The sequence below is a fragment of the Somniosus microcephalus genome, chromosome 11, assembly GCF_052327205.1.
Source record: "Somniosus microcephalus isolate GS21.2 chromosome 11, FLI_Smic_1.0, whole genome shotgun sequence".
Lineage (NCBI taxonomy): Eukaryota > Metazoa > Chordata > Chondrichthyes > Squaliformes > Somniosidae > Somniosus > Somniosus microcephalus.
The window spans coordinates 169,208,114-169,233,434 of record NC_140997.1 but is presented as its reverse complement, the minus strand read 5'-3'; the positions used below and the strand labels follow the sequence as shown (position 1 = coordinate 169,233,434).

At 43.2% G+C, this 25,321-nt stretch overlaps 1 protein-coding gene across 5 annotated transcripts in view; it reads right to left on the bottom strand.

Moving 5' to 3' along the window:
• LOC147110976 (contactin-4-like) overlaps positions 1-25,321 on the bottom strand; it is a 2,035,446-nt gene that overhangs the window by 728,004 nt on the left and 1,282,121 nt on the right. For all 5 annotated transcript variants that reach the window (XM_086001418.1, XM_086001414.1, XM_086001417.1 and 2 more), the window contains exon 12: positions 7,153-7,280. In XM_086001418.1, the coding sequence (XP_085857544.1) occupies positions 7,153-7,280 (128 nt within the window). The remainder of the gene's footprint in view (positions 1-7,152; positions 7,281-25,321) is intronic.

Here is a 25,321-nt window from a genome sequence, read left to right as displayed (position 1 = left end):
AATGGAGGGTGTCCTCAGTGTGAAGACCAGACACAACGACTATGCTGTGGTTACTCCTACCAATGCTGTCATGGATAGATGCATCTGCGACAGGTAGATTGGCAAGGACGAGGTCAAGTAGGTTTTTCCCTCGTGTTGGTTCTCTCAGCTGGCTTGGTTGTGGCAGTTATGTCCTTCTGAAATCGGTTAATAGTGGTGCTAAAGAGCCACTGTTGGTGATAGACATTGAAGTTCCCTACCCAGAGTACATTCTGTGCATTTGCTACCCTCAGCACTTCTTCCAAGTGTTGTTCAACATGGAGGAGTACTGATTCATCAGCTGAGGGAGGGCAGTAGGTGGTAATAAGCAGGAGACTTCCTTACTTGATGCCATAAGACTTCATGGGGTCCAGAGTCAATGTTGAGGATTCCCAGTGCCACTCCCTCCCAACTGTATACTACAGTGCCACTACCTCTGGTGGGTATGTCCTGTTGGTGAGACAGGACATACCCAGGGATAGTGATGGAGGAGTCTGGGACATTAGCTGAAAGGTATGATTCTATGAGTATGACTGTGTCAGGCTGCTGCTTGACTAGTCTGTCGGACAGCTCTCCCAATTTTAGCACAAGTGCCCAGATGTTAGTGAGGAGGACTTTGCAGGGTCTACTGGGCTGGGTGTGCCTTTGTCATGTCCGAATCTGGTGCCTAGGTCAATGCCACTGTCCAGTTTTATGATAGTTGTATCAAAACTGCTATGAAAAACTGAGTGGCTTGTTAAGGGTCAACCTCATTGTTGTGGGTCTGGAGTCAAATCTAGGGTAGACCGGGTAAGGACCCCAGATTTCCTTCCCTGAAGGACATTAGTGAACCAGATGGGTTTTATGACAATCCAGTAGTTTCATGGTCACCATTACTGATATTAGCTTTTTATTCTAGATTTATTTAATTAACTGAATTTAAATTCCCCGGCTGCCGTGGTGGGATTTGAACTCCTGTCTCCGGATCATTAGTCCAGGCCTCTGGATTACTAGACCTATCTACATAAAGCTGAATTAATCTAACTTGGCTAATTACTGCCTGAAAAGCCTCCTGTCAATCATCAGTAATGTGATGGAAGGAGTCATCAATAGTGACATCTATACGCAAATATCCAACTCACAGATGCTCAGTTCAGGTTCAACCAGAACCACGCATCTCCAGACCTCATCACAGCCTTTATCCAGACATGGAAGCAAGAGTTCAATACCAGAGGAAAGATGAGAGTAGCTGACCTCACCGTTAAGGTTACAGTTAATGAAGTATGGTATCAAGGAACCCTAGCAAAACTGAAATCAATGGAGGTCATAGAGAAAACCCTCCAGTGACTGGAGTTTAACCTGACACAAAGGAAGATGGTAGTGGATTTTGGAAACCAGTCACCACAGCCCCAGGATATCACTGCAGGAGTTACTTCGCCAAAGGATCTGGAGCTGCTTCACCAATTACCTTCCCTTCATCATAAGGTCAGACGTGGCGATGATTCTGTGTTCAGATCATTCACAACTCCTCTGATAATGAAACAACCCATGCCATCCTACAGTAAGACGTGACTAACACTCAAGGTTGGACTAACAAGTGGCAGCAACAAGTGTGCCGCATAAGTTCCATGTAATGACCATCTCCAACAAGAGAAAGCACAGCCATCTCCCCTTGATGTTAAATAGCACCAGGATCGCCAAGTCCCCCACTAACTTGAATGTCACCATTGGCCAGAAGCTGAATTGGACCAGCCATATCAACACAATGATTTCAAATATACGAGAGCCGGTCACACAGCAATGAGTGGCTTGCCTCCTGACCCCTTAAAGCCTCTCCAGCATCAACAAAGTTCATGTCAGGCAGACACTGGAATACTCACTATTGGTCTGGATGCGTGCTGTTGCAACAACACACAAGAAGTTCAACACCATCTAGGGTAGTTTGCTTGATTGGCGCCCTTACCACTGGACTCAATATCCACCACTGGCTCACTGTGCCTGCAGTATGTATGTCTGCAGGATGCACTGCAGCAAGTCTATTTCAACTGCACACCCTTCCCCTGAAACCTCTACCACTGAGATAGACAAGAGCAGCAATGTTGTGAGAACAGCATCACCTCATTGATTTGTTCAGCATCCCTGCTCCATCAGGTCACATGAATCGTTGATACAAAAGAAACTACTAAGTGCGCTCATCATCAGCTTTCAGCATTCAACCCCTGTACTGTAAAGGTTAATTGTATGCGTTTCTGCATCTCATGCTTTACCAATATGTACTTAACCAAGGTGTTAGCCGTGGCTCAGTGGTAGTACTCTCACCTGTGAGCCAGAAGGTTGTGGGTTCAAATCCCACTTCAGAGACTCAAGCACAAAATCTAGGCTAACACTTCAGAGCAGTATTGAGGGAGTGCTGCACTGTCAGAGGTGCCATCTATCAGTTGAGACATTAAACTGAAGCCCCATATACCCTCTCAGGTGGACATAAAAGATCCCATGGCACTATTTGAAGAGGAGCTGAGGAGGTCTCCTTGTGATATGTTCAATATTTATCCCTTAACCAGCATCATCAAAACAGATTATCTGGTTATCACTTTGCTGTTTGTGGGACCTTGCTGTGTGGAAATTGTCTGCCATGTTTCCTACATTACAACAGTGACTACACTTCAAATGTTCATCACTGACATCCTGAGGTCATGACAGGTGCTATATAAATGCAAGTCTTTCTTTCTTTTTTCAATATCTACTTGTGTTATAGAATCCTGAGCCAAAATGACTCGGCCTTGAATTTATTTCCGTAGATTGATATGAAAAATCTATTTATAACATCCACCATTTTGTAATTCCTTGTAATAACTCTTTCTAACACATACCTCAAAGACTCTATTAGGCCATCTACAATTAACATAGCTCAAAAAAGCACCATTCTACCACAATTTGCCTTTCTGTTGCCCTTTTAGCTAGAACCATAGAAGTTTTTAGCATTTGATGTACTTTCTGCCAACTCTTTGCTAGAGTAATCCAAAACAAATCCCTCTGTCCTAGTCTCTCCCCATAAGCTCTGTATCTTCCTCTGCTTCAAATGTTTATCCACTTTTCCCTGATGTAATTGTCTCTGCATCAAGTACTCTGGGGCAAAGTATTTAATGCTCTAATGATTCATACTATAAAGAGGTTTCTCCTTACCCCTTTTCTCATTCTCTTAGCAACAATTTTAAATTGATATCACCTTGTAAATAAATCCCCAGGGCCTGATAATCTACATCCTAGGATACTTAAGGAAGTGGCCCTAGAAATAGTAGATGCATTGCTGATCATCTTCCAACATTCGATGGAATCTGGAACAGTACCCATGGATTGGAGGGTAGCTAATGTTACCCCACTATTCAAAAAAGGTGGTAGAGAGAAAACGGGGATTTACAGACCGGTAAGCCTGACATCGGTAGTGGGGAAATTGCTAGAGTACATTATAAAAGATGTAATAGCAGATCACTTGGTAAACAGTGACAGGATCAGACAAAGTCAACATGGATTTACAAAAGGTAAATCGTGCTTGACTAATCTACTGGAATTTTTTAAGGATGTAACTAGTAAAATAGATAAGGGAGAACCAGTGGATGTGGTGTATTTGGACTTTCAGAAGGCTTTCGATAAGGTCCCGCATAAGAGATTAGCGTGTAAAGTTAAGGCACATGGGATTGGGGGCAAGGTATTGACTTGGATAGAGAACTGGCTGGCAGACAGGAAGCAAAGAGTTGGAATAAACAGGTCTTTTTCCGAGTGGCAGGCAGTGACTAGTGGGGTGCCGCAGGGATCGGTCCTTGGGCCCCAGCTATTCACAATATATATTAATGATCTAGACAAGGGAACTAGATGTAATATCTCCAAATTTGCAGATGACACAAAGCTGGGTGGGCGTGTGTGCTGTGAGGAGGATGCCAAGAAACTACAGGATGATTTGGACAGGTTGGGTGATTGGGCAGAAGCATGGCAGATGCAATATAATGTGGATAAATGCGAGGTTATCCACTTTGGTGGCAAAAACAGGAAGGCAGATAATTATCTGAATGGCAATAGATTGGGAGAAGGGGAAGTGCAACGAGGCCTGGGTGTCCTTGTGCACCACTTGCTGAAGGTAAGCATGCAGGTGCAGCAGGCGGTTAAGAAGGCAAATGGTATGTTGGCCTTCATAGTGAGAGGGTTTGAGTACAGGAACAAGGATGTCTTGCTGCAGTTGTACAGGGCCTTGGTGAGACCAAATCTTGAGTATTGTGTGCAGTTTTGGTCGCCTTATCTGAGGAAGGATATTCTTGCCATGGAAGGAGTTCAGCGAAGATTCACCAGGCTGATACCTGGGATGGCAGAAATGACGTATGAGGAGAGATTGGGTCGATTGCGCTTGTACTCGCTGGAGTTTAGAAGAATGAGAGGGGATCTCATTGAAACTTATAAAATTCTGGCAGGACTGGACAGACTGGATGCTGGGAGGATGTTCCCGATGGTCGGGGAATCCAGAACCAGGGGTCACAGTCTAAGGATAAGGGGTAGGCCTTTTAGGACAGAAATGAGGAGGAATGTCTTCACCCAGAGAGTGGTGAACCTGTGGAATTCTCTACCACAGAAGGCAGTAGAGGCCAATTCATTAAATATATTCAAGAAGGAGTTGGATATATTTCTTAAGGCTAAAGGGATCAAGGGGTATGGGGAGAAAGCAGGTACCGGGTACTGAACTTGGATGATCAGCCATGATCGCATTGAATGGCAGAGCAGGCTCAAGGGGCCGAATGGCCTACTCCTGCTCCTATCTTCTTCTATGTAATTGACACTCCAACCAGAGGAAATACTTTCCCCCTATTCACCCAATCAAAATCCTTCATAATTTTAAAAGCCTCTATTAACTCTCCTCTTAAACTTCTCTGCTCCAGTGGACATCATCCCAGTATCTCAAACCTCTCCTTATAACTATAGTCTCTCATTCCTGGTATCATCCCAGTGAATCTACACTGTTTGCTCTCTATGCCTTTTTAGTCCTTCCTATAATGGGGTGCCAAAAGCAATATGCTAACTGTGGCTTAATCATTGCCGTATACAAATTTATTATAAACTCTTTGCTATTGTACTCTGTGCTCCTTATTAAAACAAAACAAATGCTATTGGCCTTTAATGGTTTTGTATACCTGTACTCGAATTTTCAGGAAATTACCTATTTGAGCCCCCAGGTTTATCTGTTCATTTATACCCTCCAGCATCTTTCCAATTCTCTGTTTTTTCATCTAAAAATCATTACCTTACAGTTCTTTATATTAAATTGCAACATTCACCTTCCACTGACCTGTCTATGTCCTCCTGAAGGCATGTGCCAAGCCCCTACTTTGTGTTATCAGCAAATTTTGAAACCCATGTGCCTAAATCCAAATTAGCTACATATAATCGAAAACAAAAGTGAAGCGAGCACTCACCCCAGGGGCTAATCCTTCAAACCTTTCCTCAATTCGAGCAACACCCATTAACCCTAACCCTTTGTTTCTTGTCTATCAACCAACTCCGTGCTGCTACATTTCATCTTATATTGTTCAGTGGGACACGGAAATCAAATTATAATTCCCTACAGCCTCTCTTGTTTGTCTGGACAGCTTTCTGTCTACGTGTTCAGTTTATCCTGGTTGTCGACAATATTAATTTCAGAAGATTATGTGTAAACGCAACATTGCATTTCATCTCCCTATTTGCCTAAGTGGAGTGGGAATATCAAAGGCCCACAACATTTTGAATGTGATCATTCATCTCACATATCAATGGATTGTTGAAGGCAGAACTTCAAATAAAGGGACAGTGACATTGCATTGGGCAGACTCAGCTCCTGGAACAACCTACGCAGATTACTCAGTTTTAGTGCTGGCGTATTGGCTGCAACCGGAAGGTCACGATAATAGAGATGCTTTATTTTGTAAAATTTTTACAACTTGGTATTCACTAAGATAAATATAATAAATATGGATCACCAGGCAGATTTGATTGTACCACCAATTATATCATGGCAGCCTGCTCTTAGTATAAATAGTAACGTGTCAGTGTTGCATGTTATTAAAGGCAATCTATGTCAGCAGAACACCTTGTTAAAGTACCAAATCGATTTGTTTCATGTCTTCTTTACTCCTTTGTACTTTTTTAAGTGGAAGCAGTGTTTATGAAATGAGTGGCAATTTTTATTTTTAAAAATGTCCAGGCAACTCATGCCGTCACTTGTCATGAAGACATCACATGCAGTCGTCAACATCTTGTTATGTTTGCAAACAAATGATTAAATACTTGCCACTGTTGAACAGGACCCAATATGCAATTGGTGAATTTTAATGACTTACTTGAATCATTATGGCCTAGAAATTCGGTTGGCTTTGCGCCCAGTTTTCGCCCAAAGAGGGCTTTTGCGCCACTTGCTAAATTTCCCCCGATATTCAGCGGTGCGGTAATGGCGGCGTTAGCCAGGAGCGCTGCGCCGCCACCGATGACGTCATCGGTGTGCACAGTGCCCCGCTACCGCCCCGCTACCGGCCCGACCGCCATATTGAGTTGCGGCCGCCTCTTCCGCGGCGGCCGCAAACAGCGACCAGAAAACGTGGCCTACCTGATGCGGTAGTGGAGCGAGTTAAGGCGGATGTGCGGCCGGCCGCTTTTTCGGCGGCCGCCTGCCCGCACCTCCTTCCCCGGCCTCCTCCACCCCCCCCCCCGCGGCATTGCCGGCTGTTTTCCGGGAGCCCGGCACTTCTCCGTGGTGCCGGGCTCATTTGCCGGCACTAGCGAGCGGCGATCGCACTGTTGCAGGCACCTCCCCCTTAAGAGAGGGAGGAAGGCCTGCAGTACCGCAGCCTGCCGCTCCGCAGCGGGTGGCGCTGCGGCACTTAGCGCGCCGATATTCAGTTTCAGCGCCCCAAGCGGGGGCGCCGAAACCCTTGATTTGCGGCCGGCTTCGACTTGGGGCGCTGAAACTGAATTTCCGGCGGGCGCAAGTGGCTCCGCGTGCAGCGGTAATTTCTGGGCACAAGCGAGCTGGCCGCCCCAAAGTCAATTTCTAGCCCTATGTCTTTAACTAGCAACCGATGGCCCTATAGGACATTACAGGTCTATGCATACTTGTAAATCATGTCATTTAATGAGTACCTTTCACCATCAAGGTTCCTGTGCTGTTGGCTGACCCAAAATGGTTCCGAGCAATGCAAGTGTAGCGTCCGCCATCCCTCTTTGTCACATTAGCTATTCGGAGACTGCCATCCTCCAGAATAATTCTTCTAAAAACAGAACAAAAATCAGTCAATAATTTTCCACTCACATATAGTAGATAACTGAATACTGTCTTTTTCTCTCATATCCAGAACACAGTGATATTGAACGTAACTGGTCTATTAGCCAATCGTTAACCAAATTCAAGTTCCTGTCACCTCATTTGTTCGCCAGTTCCATTTGTATTGGCTCATTATTCCCACCTTACTTCAAAATCAAACCAGAGGTCCATATGGATCTGACGTGTGATGTGTTTAGACAATTCTGAAGCGTCTGGAATTTATACGGAGCCCTTTTCTGTATGTATCGTAAATTGCCAGATCTGCAGGAAAAGCGAGTGTACTGAGCATAACGTGTAATGGTATGAGACTCAGAAATTATGGAAAACGAATTCCGTCCGTCAAACCTCTTCCCCATCCCGACAGATCTTTTCATAGACTCTACAAACCACTCATTCTCCTTAGGGAGAGAAGCAGCCAACCATAGAAAAAACTTTCAAGAGCATAAAGCAGTGTGAAGTTTCTCCCCAACCATCAAGGGCCATCAAGCAAAACATGTTATTCAGCTCGGATCATTTGCATTCTATAAATGGAAAATGCTTGGTCCGAAAAGATGCCATGGGAATTTCATCGCCTATATCTTTTCTTTTACTTATAACCTTCAATCCATGTTCATTAGCTCTTTTACAGGCATTAACAGATTTTGCTGGGAGTTTGTTCTATATGTCCAACCCCCTGTGGGGAAACAATGTCCTCTTAGCTCCAGTCTGACTTCAGGCTTGTTAATTCTGGACCTGTCTTTTCAAGTTCTACAAGCCGAATTCAAGTTAAATACTCTGTCTGTATCAACATTTTCTATGGATTTCAATATTTTAAAGACCAGGACAGCATTCTCTCTTCATATTCTTTTCAATTCTATGAATCTTTACTCATGATTTGGAGCCTTAAATCCTACATTCAACCAGATCAGTCTTCCCTGAATCTTCTCCAGCTCATCACTGAAGTTGCCACATGCAAACATGGCTTTTCCCATGATCCATATCAGGTTGGGATAATATTTTTGACTTACAGTAGCATTTCCTCAAGATTATATTCTAGTAGTTGGTCAGCCTTGTTGATAACAGCTTCAGTAGATTACATTTTTTCCCTCCAATTTCTCTCCTTTCCTGAAGCTCTATGCCAGATTCCATTGGCACTGGCAGAACTTGAATGCCTTACCCAAGTAGCCATTCTTCGTGTGTGAGCCAAGACAGTGGATGCCAGTAGGTTATTTGACAGTGGGGGCCTTCACAACTGAAAAGAAATGCAAGTCCAGAACAGCGACTTTCTACTTTTTATTGCCAAGATAATTTAAGTCTAGTCAGCTAATTTGCCTGGAATTCCACGAGCCTTAGTCTCCTTTGAGTCACTTTTGTAGAACTTCACTCTTCACCTTCTGAAAACTCCAGTTAATTAGAACAACTGCATAACCCTCCTCCAATAATTCAATTATTTCCTCCAAGAAATCTTGTATCATTTCTACATCCATGCCAACTAAGCAGAGCTCCTTGAAAGGAATAACCCATTTTCCAAGAAAAGGTATTCATTTATCACAACCACTGTCCTCAGGGGTTTGTCCTTCCCCAATCTCACAGACAGTTAAGTGCATAGGTGTGTTTTTATGAAAGTGGTAATACTGGTGCATAACATAGTAACATCATGAATTCTGCTGATCATCAATGAGGGACACTGTCTTTTTATCAAATCGATCCCTATTTTCACAGGTCACTCTGTCTTTTACTGCCAGTGATGGAATATGACTTGAATTTCAGTGTTTCATCAGAGAGGGACCCTATTGACATCCCAGTTTCAATGTAGTTGTAGATATCAGTTGAATAATGTCTTGTAGGATCAGGGCCCCAGTGGAACATAGCCAGTTGTCAGCTGCAGGCAATCAGCAATCTTCTTTCCCCAGTGTGCTCTCTTAAAAATGTTGTTCCTTTGCTTAAAGCGACACAACCAACAATTAGTGGGTTCAAAGCCAACTTTTCCCTTTGCTCCCGTCACTTTTGCAAGACCTGTGACAGGCTTGTCAGCTGCTCTTGTCATCTGAAATCAGTAGAGTAGAACATCTTCCAGACATTAATCTCTCTTGTGCTTCTGATCTCAGTTTGAGCTACAATTACAGTTGAAGCCATCCAGGTTTTGCTACTTATACTTTATGTGGCACACCTGCAGTGGTGAAGCTGTAATCTGTCTCGCCAAAGCCTTCACCTTCTGAGCACAGGGCAGCACTTTCTTTCTTTAGCATGAAAGGGCCATGCTTCCAAAAAAGTTTCATTTTGCAGCTCCCCAGAGCCACTTTTACCTTGGCTCATCCTGTGAGGGCCAGCTCAAAAGGCTTGTGAACCTCCTGTATGAGCTGCTCTATGGCACCCCTGTTGCCATCCGGCACTGTGGTACTCAAATACAGAAGCAGTGCACTGTTATTCTAGATTCTCCAGGTCATGCACTCTCTTGGAAAATTCTGAAACATTCATGCAAAATGGTTCAATTTTTAAAGATTTGTTCTCAGGATGTGGGCGTCATTGGCAAGGCCGTCATTTATTGCTTATCTCTAGTTGCCCTGAGAAGGAGGTGGTGGGCTTTCATCTCAATCTGCTGTAGTGGTTTGATACAACTGAGTGGCAGAATATGAGAGTAAATTAGCAAGAGGCATAAAAATAGATTGTAAATGTTTCTATTGGTATGTAAATAGGAAGAGATTAGTGAAAGTAAATGCGGGCCCATTAGGGGTAGAGACAGGAGAAATTATAATGGGCAATAAGGAAATGGCAGAGACATTAAATAAATACTTTGTATCTGTCTTCAAAGTAGAGGACACAAAAAACATTCTGGAAATAATGGGGAACCAAGGGTCTAGAGAGAATGAGCAACTTAAAGAAATCAGTATAAGTAAAGAAATAGTACTGGAGAAATTAATGGGACTAAGTGGCGACAAATCCCCTGGACCTGATGGCCTGCATCCTAGGGGTTTAAAAGAGGTAGCTGCAGAGATAGTGGATGCCCTGGTATTAATCTTCCAGAATTCTCTAGATTCTAGAACAGTTCCCAAGGATTGGAAGGTAGCAAACATAACCCTGCTATTTAAGAAAGGAGGAAGAGAAAAAATATGGAACTATAGGCCAGTTAGCCTGACATCAGCAGTAGGCAAAATGCTAGAATCTATTATTGGGGACGCGGAAACAGGGCACTTAGACAATCATAATATGATTAGGCAGAGTCAACATGGTTTTCTGAAAGGGAAATCGTGTTTGACAAATCTGTTAGAGTTTTTCAAAGAGGTAACTAGTAGGATGGATAAGGGGGAACCAGTGGATGTAGTGTATTTGGATTTTCAAAAAGCATTCGATAAGGTGCCACACAAGAGGTTATTACACAAAATTAGGACTCGTGACTGGGGGTAATATATATTAGCATGGATTGAGGGTTGGGTAATGGACATAAAACAGAGAGTAGGAATAAACGGGACTTTTTCAGGTTGGCAGGCTGTAACTAGTGGGGTACTGCAAGGATCAGTGCTTGGGCCTCAGCTATTTACAATCTATATTAATAACTTAGATGAAGGGACCGAGTGTAATGTATCCAGGTTTGCTGATGATACTAATTTAGGTGGGAAAGTAAGCTGTGAGGAGGATGCAAAGAGACTGCAGAGAGATGTAGACAGGTTGACTGAGTGGGCAAGAACATGGCAAATGAATTACAATGTGGGGAAGTGTGTAGTTATCCACTTTGGTAGGAAAAACAAAAAAGCAGAATATTTTTTGAATGGTGTGAGATTGGGAAATGTTTGCACTCAGAGCGACCTGGGTGTCCTTGCACATGAATCACAGAAAGTTAACATGCAGGTACAGCAAGCAATTAGGAAAACAAATGGTATGTTAGCTTTTTGTTACAAAGGGATTAGAGTATAAGAGTAAAGAAATCTTACAACAATTATACAGGGCATTGGTAAGGCCACACCTGGAGTACTGTGTACAGTTCTGGTCTCCTTACCTAAGGAAAGACATACTTGCCTTAGAGGGAGTGCAACAAAGGTTCACTAGACTGGTTCCTGGGATGAGGGGATTGCCTTATGAGGAGAGATTGAGTAGACTAGGCTTATATTCCTTAGAATTTAGAAGAATGAGAGGTGATCTAATTGAAACATGTAAAATTCTTAAGGGGCTTGACAGGGTTAATGCTGGGAAAATGTTTCCCCTGGCTGGGGAATCTAGAACACGGACTCACAGTCACAGAATAAGGGGTCGGCCATTTAGGACTGAGATGAGGAGAAACTTCATCACTCAAAGGGTTGTGAATCTTTGGAATTCTCTACCCCAGAGGGCTGTGGACGCTCAGTCATTGAGTATATTCATGACAGAGGTTGATACATTTTTGGGAAAAAAGGGAATTAAGGGATATGGGGATAGTGTGGAAAGGTGGAGTTGAGGTAGAAGATCAGCCATGATCTTGATGAATGGCGGAGCAGGCTCGAAGGGCCAAATGGCCTACTCCTGCTCCTATTTCTTATGTTCTTACTAGGCCACTTCAGAGGGTAGTTAAGAGTGAATCACATTTGTGTAAAACTGGAGGTACATTAGGTCAGACTAGGTAAGGATGGCAGGTTTCCTTCACTAAAAGACATTAGTGAACCAAATGGGTTTTTACGATGATCCGGCAGCTTCTTGGTCACTATTTTTTATTGGTACCAGCGTTATATTTTCAGAATATATTTTTAAACTGAATTCAAATTCTCAAACTAAAATGGTGAGATTTGAACTCACGTTCTCTGAATCAACCACAACACTAATGTACCCTCTAATCTGCGGCAATTCCAGTTTTATTTCTTGATTTATTTTTGTTCTAGGCCCACACACAACAAATATGGCATGTTCCAATCATAGGAATATAGGAGTTACAAGACGAGAAAAGACCAACGTCTGTCTAGTTCACCTTCTACTATAATGATAACGGAGCTGTTGATTAATCATAGCAATCAATCTCTATCAGTCTACAACAGATGATAGCAATCAATCTCTATCAGTCTACAACATGAATGGCGGAGCAGGCTCGAAGGGCCAAATGGCCTACTCCTGCTCCTATTTCTTATGTTCTTACTAGGCCACTTCAGAGGGTAGTTAAGAGTGAATCACATTTGTGACACACTCCAGTGTTGGAGAGCTTTGGGAACCATGGGGGAAAGATTTGTTAGCAACCATTATGCTGGCGATTGCTAAATTCAAGCATGCCACTTCCTTCTTAGAGCGCTAACCTCAAATATCGGGGCGGTGCGTTCTGCAGCACTACGCACTGGGCCATGTAGTGCTGCCGTATGGAAGGGCTCTTCCCCATAACTCTGCGGGGCCCTAGCTGGACCACCAGGGAGCGGGGTGCCGTGCCAGCAGCCTGGCACACAAGAGGAGTGCCGGGCTGCCAGATCGTGGCACGGACCCTGCGTTCAAAGAGGCAATTGGCCGTGACAATAAGTAAGCTGATTTATTTTTTCCCTGTCCCCCACCTCCCCTTTACTGATCACCCCGCGAGCCTCCTGCCGCTCCATTCCCGCCCCTGAATCGATCGCTGTCATCGCCCGGCATAGATTCAGGGGGCACAGGCCAATTTTGCAGGCGGGGCAAAAATGGGGTGCTGTGCACGTTGATGATGCACCTGCACAGCGGAGCGTGGCGCTACCGGTTACCACCGCCGCCGCTAAACTCCCGCTGAATTTAGCGGGAGTCGTTAGCGGTGCCGCGCCCGGGCGAAAAGTCGTTGGCGCCCCATTGGCGCCCCTGGGGGCACTAACGAGAGGCGCAAATGCACTGAATTTCTAGCCCCATAGGTACAAAGTTACCTGTTCCTCCCAAGCATGCTACACTTACCATAAGTCATGTTTCAAATTACTCATATACTGTATCCCAAAGTGTTATTTTCTGAAATAAATCTATTTAATTTGCATTTGAAGGAATTAATACTAACTGCTTCCACCATCTCCCTATGGAGCCGGTTCTATAGATTGACCACACACTCACTGAAATACTGTTTCCCCAGAAAAGCTTAGACCTCTGGTTTTACTGTTCCAGACTAGATGAAATAGCTTGTCATGGTCTACATTAGCTAATCCCTTTAGAATCCTAAAAGCAACAATATCATCTCTCAACCTTCTCTTTTCCAGTTAGAACATGCCTAATTTACACAATCGCTCCTCATAACCCAATCCCTCCATCCCCTCAATCATTCTGGTTGCTCTCTTCTGTCTCTTTTGTGGATAGTCAACCACATTGGTGTGGGACTGGATTCACATATTCAGATGTGGGACTGGATTCACATATTCAGATAAGATTCTGTTACCTTATTCATCTTACTGAGGCCCAGATGGGTGATCAACTTAATCTTAGTATTTTATGGGACCAACCAGAGAATCACACACAAGCCCCCACCCCTGCTTTTCCCTGTGTTTGTCTGAGGGTAGCAAATTCGAGCACATGACTGGTCTAGTCATTCATTACCGGAAATAACTCAACTCTGTTAAAATCCTTCTACGACTCCAGGATTATTCTGGGTGTCGAAGACAATGCAGGAGTCCTTTCCTCCCTCTTCCCAGACCCTTCTCCCCCACCCCCGACACTCAGCTCCAGTAACAGGTATGAAGAGCTCATGGATTTCTTGGTCTCCAGGATTGAGACCATCTGTGCAGCTGCTTCTGGAGCTACCTCACCCGCTCTACCCTGGACCTCCTCTGCTTTCTCCCACCCACCCTACTTCAATCTTTGTACTACTTTGGACATTTTCCACGTTAAAGGCACGATATACATGCAAACTGTTGTTCACTTTTACTCTCTCTTTCCCCTTCCCCTCAAGAGCTCAAATTCCTGCTATTGCAAATAGTAGCAAAACAACAATGCACGCACAAGGAGCAGTGTTTCCAGGGAAGGTAGGAAATTTCAACTCATGTGAATCTGCTACTCTTTCTCATTCTATGTTTCTCTCTCTGTTACTGAGGGTTAGTGAGCACCAATGTCTGAATGAAGGTATGTGAGCCCAATCAGTAGCAGCTTGAGTTGCACAAAGGGTCCAATTTGGGATGAAGGACCTAAATCTGAAGTGTTAAACCGTCTTTTCTCTTCACAGATGCTGTGTATTTCCAGCATTTTCTATTTCAACTTGAAATTTCCAGCTTTTTTTTACTTTTTATTGCAGCAGTAGGAAATAGAATAATTCAGCAAATTAGCAAGATTAACAAGAGAGACAGTGCATTTATACAGTGCCTTATCGCCTCCTCAGGAAATCCCAAAGCGCTTCTCAATAAATGAATTACTTTTAAAGTGTAGTCACTGATATTATGCTGACAAATACAGCAGCCATTTGTGCACAGCAAGGTCCATCAAACAGCAAATGAGATGAATGACCAGTTAATCTATTTTGGATGGTGTTAGTTGAGTGTCATCACAAGTCAGGGACCCCTGCAACTGCAGGATTGGCAGGAGCTTTAAAACAACCCTGCTGCCTGTGGCCTGTTAAATGTGTGAGTCAGATCAGTGCATTAACATGTTTTGTGTTGTGACACAAAACAGCATCACGTTATATGAGTGTGCTGCCACACTGAACTGGCTCAACTTTAATACAAAAGCAAAATACTGCGTATGCTGGAAATCTGAAATAGAAACCGAAAATGCTGGAAATACTCAGCAGGTCAGGCAACACCTGTGGAGAGAGAAACAGAGTTAACATTTCAGGTGGATGACCCGTTCTGACAAAAGGTCATTGACCTGAAACGTTAACTCTGTTTCTCTCTCCACAGATGCTGCCTGACCTGCTCAGTATTTCCAGCATTTTCTGCTTTTATTATTATTGGCTCAGCTTTAACTCTGGTTCCCCCAAATCCAATTCAAAGAATGAAAATCTTTTATACTGTTGACACGATTATTTGCCTCTGCTCTCCTGTAGGTCGCTTGGAAGCTGTTTCGCTGGAGACCCAGTGGGGTAAACTTCCACGGGGGGCTTTCCCAATCGTCCACTGAAACTTTGGCAGAAGAGCCGCAGAAACCCCTGGAAAATCAGCCTAACCACCGTTTACGCTATTTCCCCGTGACTGAAGTTACAGCAGATGAGCAGTTGAACCTCTGAAAATTCAACCGCCCTCTCCCCACCCCCATCTTCTCCAAATCAGCTTCCTGCTGGGCTGCTGAAGAGCAACAGAAAATAACAGTATGAATGTGGGAGAGTGGCCAATGAAGGTTCTCCCACAGCTGGTATATAAGGTAAAGGGGTCTTACAACAGTGTTACTGAGAGAAAAATGACTTTCACACCTTTGTATTACCTATTTGTGTACAAATCACAGATAATTAATGTTAATGACCACGTTGCAGTTTACTTAATCACAACTCTATCATTTCAAGTGGATTGCTCATGGCTCTGCTCAGCCTTAAACAGTAACATTATAATAAGGGCAATTTTCAAGTCAATGGAGTATAAAATCAGGTGGGGTATAAAACAGGCCCATTTCCCATCCGACTAGTTAGATTAAAATTATCCCCTATGATTCATTTAAGTGACCTTCGAATTCATTACATAGTCTGGAGAATGTGGGTGGTTATAAGAAAGGGAATCGTGCAATGTGATTTTATTCACTTAAGTATAATTTGTGTAATGTTCATTTAAATGGGCTTTATTTTTCTTGTGGGCACCCTTTGTACCAACACTCAGCATAAACTTTAAAATTCTTTCGAGCCTTTTTCCACTGTCAATGTTACACTAAATATTTGAATTTCTATTCATAGGTAACTTGCTGTCTTTAATATTAGTTGATCTCCAGTTGCATTGCCCATTGGAAAAATTACGTAATTTGTCATTGTCTTTTTGCCCCCTATGCATTTTTCCTGTTTCCTTTTGTTATTTGCACACCTTCCACAACATGAGTATCCTCCTTTCTTTGTTTCTCTCTGTATTCCTCTCACAAATGTTATTTCTCTGCTTCGTTAACTCATTCATTAATTTCCCTATCTTTCCTATCATCGAGCAGCAAATTATTGGGAGGAAGGCCCAGCTGGTTGATTCCAGCTGTGGCAATGGAGCAGAAGGCTAACCCAAAGCCTTTGAGAGTGGGGCAAACCTGTGATAGGGGTAAGCGGAACAGTGAGACTTGCAAGCAAAAATAAGGAGGGAGAGTGGTAAATTGCCATGGAGAGACTCACTGAAATAATGGATGCAGACAGTTGATTTAAGAGAAGAAATGGAAAATGGTCATTACAGCCAAAAGCTTTCTCACATATTTGTTGAAAGATGTGATTGGCTGCTTTTTTTTTGTGAATGGGATTTATTTTGTGAGCAATGTTGAAGTACACTCCTGGACACTGGATTCTTAAAGTATGGGCCTCACAAACATCCAGCTCAAGCCAAACGTAATACTGCTGGGACCCACTCAAAACAGGTCTTCCAGGCAGTCTTAAATTTGGTTTGCAGCTGGCTGCTCATGAAATGCACGTTACAAACACAGTGCTACTAGCGCGAGGCCTGCACAAGGAAATGCTAAAAGAGGAATTTTTGTATCAAAGCATTCCAATGGGTAATGCATTTGCTGGAACTTTGAAACTGCACTGTCCAGCTTTCTTCAACTGACGAGAGATAAGTAGTTGTTCACTGATTTTTATGTGTCAGCTGTGGCTCAGTGGGTAGCACACTCGCCTCTGAGTCAGAAGATGGTGGGTTTAAGTCCCACTCTAGAGACTTGAGCACGTAAATTTAGGCTGACACTCCAGTGCAGTACTGAGAGAGTGCTGCACTGTCAGGGGTGCTGTCTTTCAGATGAAACATTAAACTGAGGCCCGTCTGCTCTCTCAGGTGGACGTAAAAGACCCGTGGCACTATTTCGAAGAACAGCAGGGGAGCGATCCCCGGTGTCCTGGCCAATATTTATACCTCAATCAACATAACAAAAACAGATTATCTGGTCATTATCACATTGCTGTTTGTGGGAGCTTGCTGTGCACAAATTGGCTGCTGTGTTTCCCACATTACAACAGTGACAACACTCCAAGAGTACTTCATTGACAGTAAAGCGCTTTGAGATGTCCAGTGGTCGTGAAAAGCACTATATAAGTGTAAATCTTTCTTTTTTTTCTTGGTTTATTCCCAGATGAGAAAGAGATCACCTATTGCAATAACAATCTGTATCAAGTTTAAAACCGAGAAGTTGCTTTTGCTGTGTCGATCTCTATGCTCAATTAATTTTGTGACATGCTCCCAATATTTCAGACTGAACAATGGTTATTCAAGTTCTCAAGAGTAACACCCAACCCTCGTACAGTTACTGAGGGAGCCCTATGAATGCCAGCCAAACAGAAACAACAAGGTGGAAGAGGCAATCAAGCCTTGACCTCAATATGGCTGCCAATACCACAGTAACAGCAGCAGCCACAGGAAAATTTCGTGAAACAAATTACTATACTTCACGGAAATTACTTAAGTGAGAATTTTCCTTTTGTAGTAATTATTGGTGCAGCACTGTGCACGTTTGCTAACACAGTTAACATAAAGGAACAATACCAATCTGTTGTGAAAATTTACATGTGCATAGGTTACTAAACTGCATGGAGCCCCAAATACACCCCTTGCATATGAATTTATGATCCAAAAACAGGGAACTAATCTAAATAATCTGCCATTATCCCAGTAGCTGCCTTGTTATAATTAGTGTCAGACCCAAACATATGTTGATCCATGTTAGGTGTTGCGCGGTTGAAATGCTAAAAACATTCAGTGGGTTTGTATATTGAAATGTTGCACTGGATTGCAATTACATGTATAATGGTCACTCTCCACATAGTGAGTTCCTCAGGTACTGTACCAGAATAGCACTGAGCAAAGGACAAGTGTTTGGCTATAGGGAGGGAGGGAGGCTCGTTCAGCAGTTTAGTCACTGCAGCTGATTCTGAGGTTTTAGTTTTCACCTCTCTTCAAAAAAAGGGTCACTAACCCTGGTTACGAATGGGCGGGTGCGCACAGTTTTCAAACAGGCGATTCTGAGTGATATGTTTTTATTAGCTGGAGTGACAGCATAAAATCAGAGAAACAAATTGTGTCTGTAATAATAATCTCCAATGTTCCTCGAGCAGCTGACAAGCTACGTAACCAGAATAAATAGAGAGCTGTGGAGAGCACAAAGATTATGACAATGTGATGAAGCTCATTTCATACAGGCCCTGACTATAGCAACAAACGTTGTAATAAAAAAAATGGCTATTTTGGTGCAGGAGGAAAATTGTAGTTGCTAAAGATATATACAAAAAATGCTGCAATGACACAGAGAAATGTTAACAAGATGTAACAAGAAAGGCAGTACAAGTGAAAATAGCAGCCTCATACTAATTACATTCCACATGCCGTGATAGTAATGAAAAAGTTCTAAAGGCAGGAACTTCCATGAATCAAATCACACTGTCTTAACTCATGCTGTTCTTATGGAAGAAACAAAGGCACAAAGAGGAACTTGTGATGGATCAAAGCAAATAAAACCATTAGGGCCAGAATTGTTTGTTTATTTGGGAGGGAGGCTCTGAAAAGCATTGTTGCCATGAAGGCTTTAGGGTCCAAACTCTAAGTCGCAGTCATGGCTGTTTCCATCATCCTACAAACAACCCTAAGAGAAGCTATACAGAAAATTCAAAGATGCCCATTGTACTATGCTCAGGAATATCAGTGGGCATCATGAAGGAGTGGCTGTGACAAAGATTAAGCAGTTCTATTGTGCTTTAGGTTTGTAGAGGCTCCCTCATTAAATTATGTAAGAAGGGCCCTGAATTTTCTCAGGGCCAGGATTTGAGCCATAAAACCTATTCAGAAAAATACACCATTCTATGAAAGAATTCTGGCTTTATTAAAACATGACAAACTGGGTTTGGAAATCTAAAACCCTAACAATGGAGAAGCTGTATTGTTTACAGCATTCTGGCTATGGGGATGGGATGGTTGTTGACACTGAGTCAATGGCCTTGTTGAAACAGAAGGTTGGAGGCTCCTGACGGTCTGAATCTTTGGAAAGAAGACAATGGTGCATCCTGGTTAAGGTGTCCTAAGTTACATTTTGTAAAGAGGCACATAAAATTAAGAAACATGTGCCTTCATAAAATTGACAACAATTTCCCCTCCTTTAGCCCAGTGACAATGAAGCTAATTGTTATGCCCCTACGACCAAGCTGAGAACAGTATGCTGAAAGAAACACCTGCTGTCACACCGTTTTTGTGTTAAACTTGGAACAACTACAGAGGAGAGACACAATTCTGTGTTACAACCAGCTGAGGTGACTAAGAATTGCATAGATCACCCTAGTTAAGGTGTTATAATTGCAAGAGCACAAACAGAAGAAGGCCTTAGTAAAAATGACATCAAATAGAAACACCTGCTGTTACACCATTTTTATGGTAAGCTTAGGACACCTAGGGTAGAGACATGATTCTTAATGCTACCAGCTGAGATGACGAAGAATTGCAGGGGTCAGCAGAAAAATTACTAGAGATAATTAGCTTACATCAGCAGAAAACCTTAAAGGAATACCACTGGAAAAGGGTATAAATATTGAACTCTCAAATAGGATACTAGACTCGCTGTAAAGGGGCAAAGCGATTCTCAGCTTCAGAGGCAGACTCTGTGGGGGTGATTTTCATTCAGAAGTCAGGAAGGAGGCGGGACTACAACTTTCGGGGTTGTAGTCCCGTCTCCATCAAGATGCGGCCAATCCATGCGATTTTAACTTGATTGACCTTGTTGAGCCCACCCAGCAGGCTCAGCAGGCCAATTAAGGGCCACCTGGCAACAGGTGACGTCACAGACTGAAATTTCATCTGTCAAGACATTTTGACAGATGAAATATCAGTGTTTCACAGCTGTTTGAAGCTGTCAAACACTGACAGTCTTACTTCTAACCTGAGTCCTTCTACACAGACTCAGTTAGAAATCTCACCGGCACAGAAAGTTGCAGGCTGTCACCTTTGACAGATCGCAGCCATTCTGCTTTCTGTGCCAGTTAGATGATGGACTCCCGAAACCTAAAGGAAGGAAGGCTGTAAAGGTAAGTGCAGGTAATTTAAACTTCTTTACACACTTTAGACACAACAAACACACTTACCTTTGCACTCATGCACACATCACTCACCTGAACACCGACATCTCGACCCCTCCAAGTCCTTCAACCCGACGGCCCGACTCTTCTAACTTGGCGTGGTTTGGAGCCATCGGGAATCCCACACTTCAAGCTTTAAAATAGGGATTAGGCTAAAAACTGCCTGTTAACTACCTGTTAACATGCAGTTAATTGGCACTAATCCCTTCCCGCCTCGGGTAGGTGGGTCCCAGTGTGGGGTGGGTACTCGCCTCCTTTGAAACTTACATGGAGGCGGGTTGGGGGCGGGATGGTGTCGGGACCCCCGAATTCAGGACTTTCACCCCCTGCACGCCTCCAATCCCGACTCCACGGGTCAATGAAAATCGACCCCTGTAAGTCTACAACTTTTTGTATCTCGGGATTCAATGGTACTGTATTTGATTTTGGTGGATATCCTGAATAAATTTTAAAAACTGTAAAACTGTAGCGAAATTAAGATTTGAGAATAAGGATCTCTGATAAGATTGTAAAGCTTTCTCTTTTTGGAACTGTTAATGTTGTGATTGACTCACCAACTGTAAAATACATGTCGGTTCTTTAATAAATCTATATATTTTTAGAAGTGTCTCACATAATACTTCTGTATCAAACTTGCAAACTCAATCTCTGTACACTCTTTGGTGAGGAGTTGCAGAATTCTGGGGGAGTTTTCCGGACCCTCATAATATCCGAAACATTACAGTCTAGCTAAACTTATTAAAAGTGCTATCTGGAGGATGGTAACATTTTCAGGTTCCTTTCCTTTAGGGAGAGATAGTCTGGACCTTTAGACCCAATTAAGCATCTTTAGGATTCGGCTACCTCAAACTTTAGTTGAAAGTGAACGTCTGAGGAATACGCCTGATCCGGGGTAGCCCTAAAGGGGCCAGGACTAGTAATTATCCCTTCAAGGAGTGGATTGCTGGTGCAAAAAGAGCTGGGCAGATGGTGGGACCCGAGAGCTGGGAGTCTCCACCCCGAAAATACGCCTGTGGGAATTTTCTCTGGGGGCATGGGTGGTTGGTATGTCTGCTCGCCCTATGAAGCCCTGGTACGCTTTCCATGTTAAAGGTGAAATATAAATGTAAGATGTTGCTATTTTTTCTGTTGTCTGCCCAATACCTTGGAGAAAATACCAAAAAAATGTTAGAGAAAAGCTGCCTCAGCTGTTGGTGGTTGCTGCTGAAGTGTGTGCAGAAATTGGGATTTAGTTCCCTCCATAATGGTTGACTCCAGTGATATTAGCTGTGGCTTGAAGTACCCAGTGGCATAAAACTTGAGGGACATGAGGGAGGAGCAATAGGATATAGGTGACAATGTGCACAGATCACTAAAAGCTTGTGGTACAAAAGCACAGGTACAAATATGTAAAAAAGGTTAATGGATTGTTGGCCTTTATCTCAAGGAAGGGTATATTGGCCTTACAGCGTAGATTCACCAGAAAGATACCAGAGCTTAAAAGGATAAATTATGAAGATAGGTTGCATAAACTTGGTTTGTATTCTTGGTGATCTAAGCGAGGTGTTTAAAATGATAAAGTGATTTGATAGGATAGATAGAGTAAAACTATTTCCTCTGGTGAGGGAATCCAGAACAAGGGTGCCTAATCCCCAAATTAGAGCTAGGTCAATTAGGAGCAAAATCATGAAGCATCCTTTTCACACAAAGGCTAGTGGAAATCTAAAACTCTTTCCCCCAAAAGGCTGCGGTTCCTGGATCAATTGAAATTTTCAAGACTTTTGTCAGGTAAGGATATTAAGGGATATGGAGCAAACGCGAGTAAACGGAGTTGAGGTACAGATCAGCCATGATCCAATAGAATGACGGAACTGGCTCGAGGGGCTGAAGGTTCCTGTTCCTATGCTCCTATGGTGACCTTCACTACCACAGGTAGTACAGCACAGATGGCTGACTGTTTTTGCAAGACATTGTAGATCAGTTGCACAGCTCAATTCCAGTTCCGCTGCTGAGCCTGAGCCTCATTATGCTGGCCTCTAATTCTGTTGTTAAAGTCACGGCCTTGGGTTGTTTGTTTTGAATTTGCCTGTTTCCTAAGCCCTCCGTGCTCCCAGACTGCCCTCTCATGCTGCTTCTGCTGCACAGAGACACCCAACAGTAGCTGATCAATGGATGCTGTGTGCTCGAAAACTCCTCTGCGTGATTCCCTTCTAGCGGTACTGTGGTGATACTTTGAAATCTTGCCATTCAACAGATTATTGTTAGGCTTGGCTTGGACCTCAGTATTCATTTTCATTCATATCCCCTCTGCAAAATGCTGCATGGGTTCTTAGGATTGATCTTTAACAAGGTTTTAACAAGCGAAAAGCTGCTTAGTTTTTCTTTAATGCTAATTTCCCTGAACACATTTTTGAATAGGAGCAATTATCAAAGCAGAGGATAAAAAAAATAGGTCAGCAGATCATTAGCAATTTGTACTGCTCATGCACTCCCATTTACAAACATCTACTTTGCCCTTAAAATTATTCAACAGATGAAATTGTGGCCCGTAGTGTCTAATGCTAGAATCACACTGGCACAATAAGCACCATAATCAAATTAAAATGAACACATTTTATTGAGAAGAATTGAGACTTTAGGAATGCAGTGGCCGTGGAGCGGAAATGATAATGAAAGAGTTGGTAAACATGAAGGTTCAACTGTTGCAGGGAACACACATTTTAGGGTTAACGAGGCCAAGAGATCAATTGTAGTAAATTCTCAACATACCAACACTGCAGCAATAAAAAGGTTGTGGATACTGTGTAGTACCTGTATTGACATACCCTCGACATAAAAGAAAAAAAACAAGGTCCCACTTTAATTAGGATTGATCATAACTCAAGGCAGAAATCCAAGTCATCTTTATTTATGTTTGTCTGTTTTTATTCACCTGATTAAATAAAATCTAAGCTTTGCTTAGGTCAAAAAAAGCTGTAGGCAATTCTTTCTTTTTAAAAGGCACTGAAAACAACAGGGCAAAACCATCCAAAATAATCACAATGAGCTGGGATTTCAGTCTCACGTGGCTAGCTCGTGGCAGGCAGAACACTGCAGGCTTGGGAAACTACTGAGGGGGACTATGATAGAAAGAGTGCAATGTTTAGTGCTGTTTTCATTATGATACTAATTTGAGCAATTTCTCAGTGTCTGGAAAAATATGGAATTCTGTTTAACTTTTGTATTTGCGGCTGACTGAGGGAAACCAGCACTATTGAGAAAAATAATGAGTGCTAAGCTTTGCCTCTCTGTGTCAAATAAGAGTCTTGGGGTTAACTCACTGAAACCAGTGTTAAAGGGCCTCAAAATGGGGTTGGTTGATTTATTGCTCTGTTAAAGTTGACACTCTGGCTGCCGCCATTTTGAAAGGGGCCTAACATTAGGCAGCTACAGCATCCATCTGAAACAATAGCAAAATACTGCGGATGCTAGAAATCTGAAATAACAACAGAAAATGCTGGAAACACTCAGCAGGTCAGGCAGCATCCGTGGAGAGAGAAACAGAGTTAATGTTTCAGGTCGATGACCCTTCGTCAGAACTGGAAAAAGTTAGAGATGGAACAGATTTTTAAGCAAGTGCAGGGGCAGCGAAAGGGAGGAGGGGAAAAAAGAACAAAGGGATGATGTGCAAGGCAAAAGGAGATGGTAATGGGACAAGTTAAGAAACAAAAGGTGACTCTAGATGAGGTGTAAATGGCAATGGCAGAATCATCAACAGCTGCCATGTGAGAGAGAAAAAAGTAAATTAAAAAAAAAGGGGCTGAGGTTATGGTCTGAAATTGTTGAACTCGTTGTTGAGTCCAGAAGGCTGTAAAGTGCCAAATCAGAAGATGAGATGCTGTTCATCGAGCTTACGTTGAGCTTTGTTGGAACAGTGTAAGAAGCCGAGAATGGAAAGATCAGAGTGGGAGTGGAGCAGAGAATTGAAGTGACATGCGACCGGAAGCTCGGGGTCACGCTTATGTACTGAATGGAGGTGTTGCGCAAAGTGGTCACTCAATCTGCGTTAGGTCTCCCCAATGTAGAGGAGACCGCATCGTGAGCAGTGAATACAGTATACTAAATTGCAAGAAGTACAAGTAAATCGCTGTTTCATCTGGAAGGAGTGTTTGGGGACCTGGACAGTGGGAAGGGAGGAGGTAAAAGGACAGGTGTTGCATGTCCAGCACTTGCACGGGAAGGTGCCGTGGGAAGGGGAAGGTGTGTTGGCGGTGATAGAGGAGTGGACCAAGGTGTCGCGGAGGGAGCGGTCCCTTTGGAATGCTGAAAGGGGAGGGGAGGGGAAGATGTGTTTGGTGGTGGGATCACGCTGGAGATGGCGGAAATGGCGGAGGATGATACGTTGAATGTGGGGTGAAAGGTGAGGACAAGGAAAACCCTATTGTGGTTTTGAGAGGGAGGGGCAGGGGTGAGAGCAGAAGTGCGGGAAATAGAATGGACACAGTCGAGGGTGTCAACGACGGTAGGGGGGATTCTTCGATTGAGGAAAAAGGAAGACATATTGGAAGCATTAGTATGGAAGGTGGCATCGTTAGAGCAGATGTGGTGGAGACGGAGAAACTGGGAGAATGGAATTCAGTCCTTACGGGAAGTGGGGTGGGAGGAAGTGTAGTCCAGGTAGCTGTGGGAGTCAGTGGGCTTATAGTGAGTGTTTGGCAATAGCCTATCCCCAGAAATAGAGACAGAGAAGTCGAGGAAGGGAAGGGGAAAGTCGAAGATGGACCATGTGAATGTGAGGGAAGGGTGGAAATTGGAAGCGAAGTGAATGAAATTTTCTAGTTCTGCTCTTCTCTCCGACGGGCTTTCCATTTGTCTCTTCAACCTTGTTCATTTTCATTGCTTTCTGTTTCCCTTCTCGTGTTTGATCAGGTATCTGCCGAGACTCATTTTCAGAG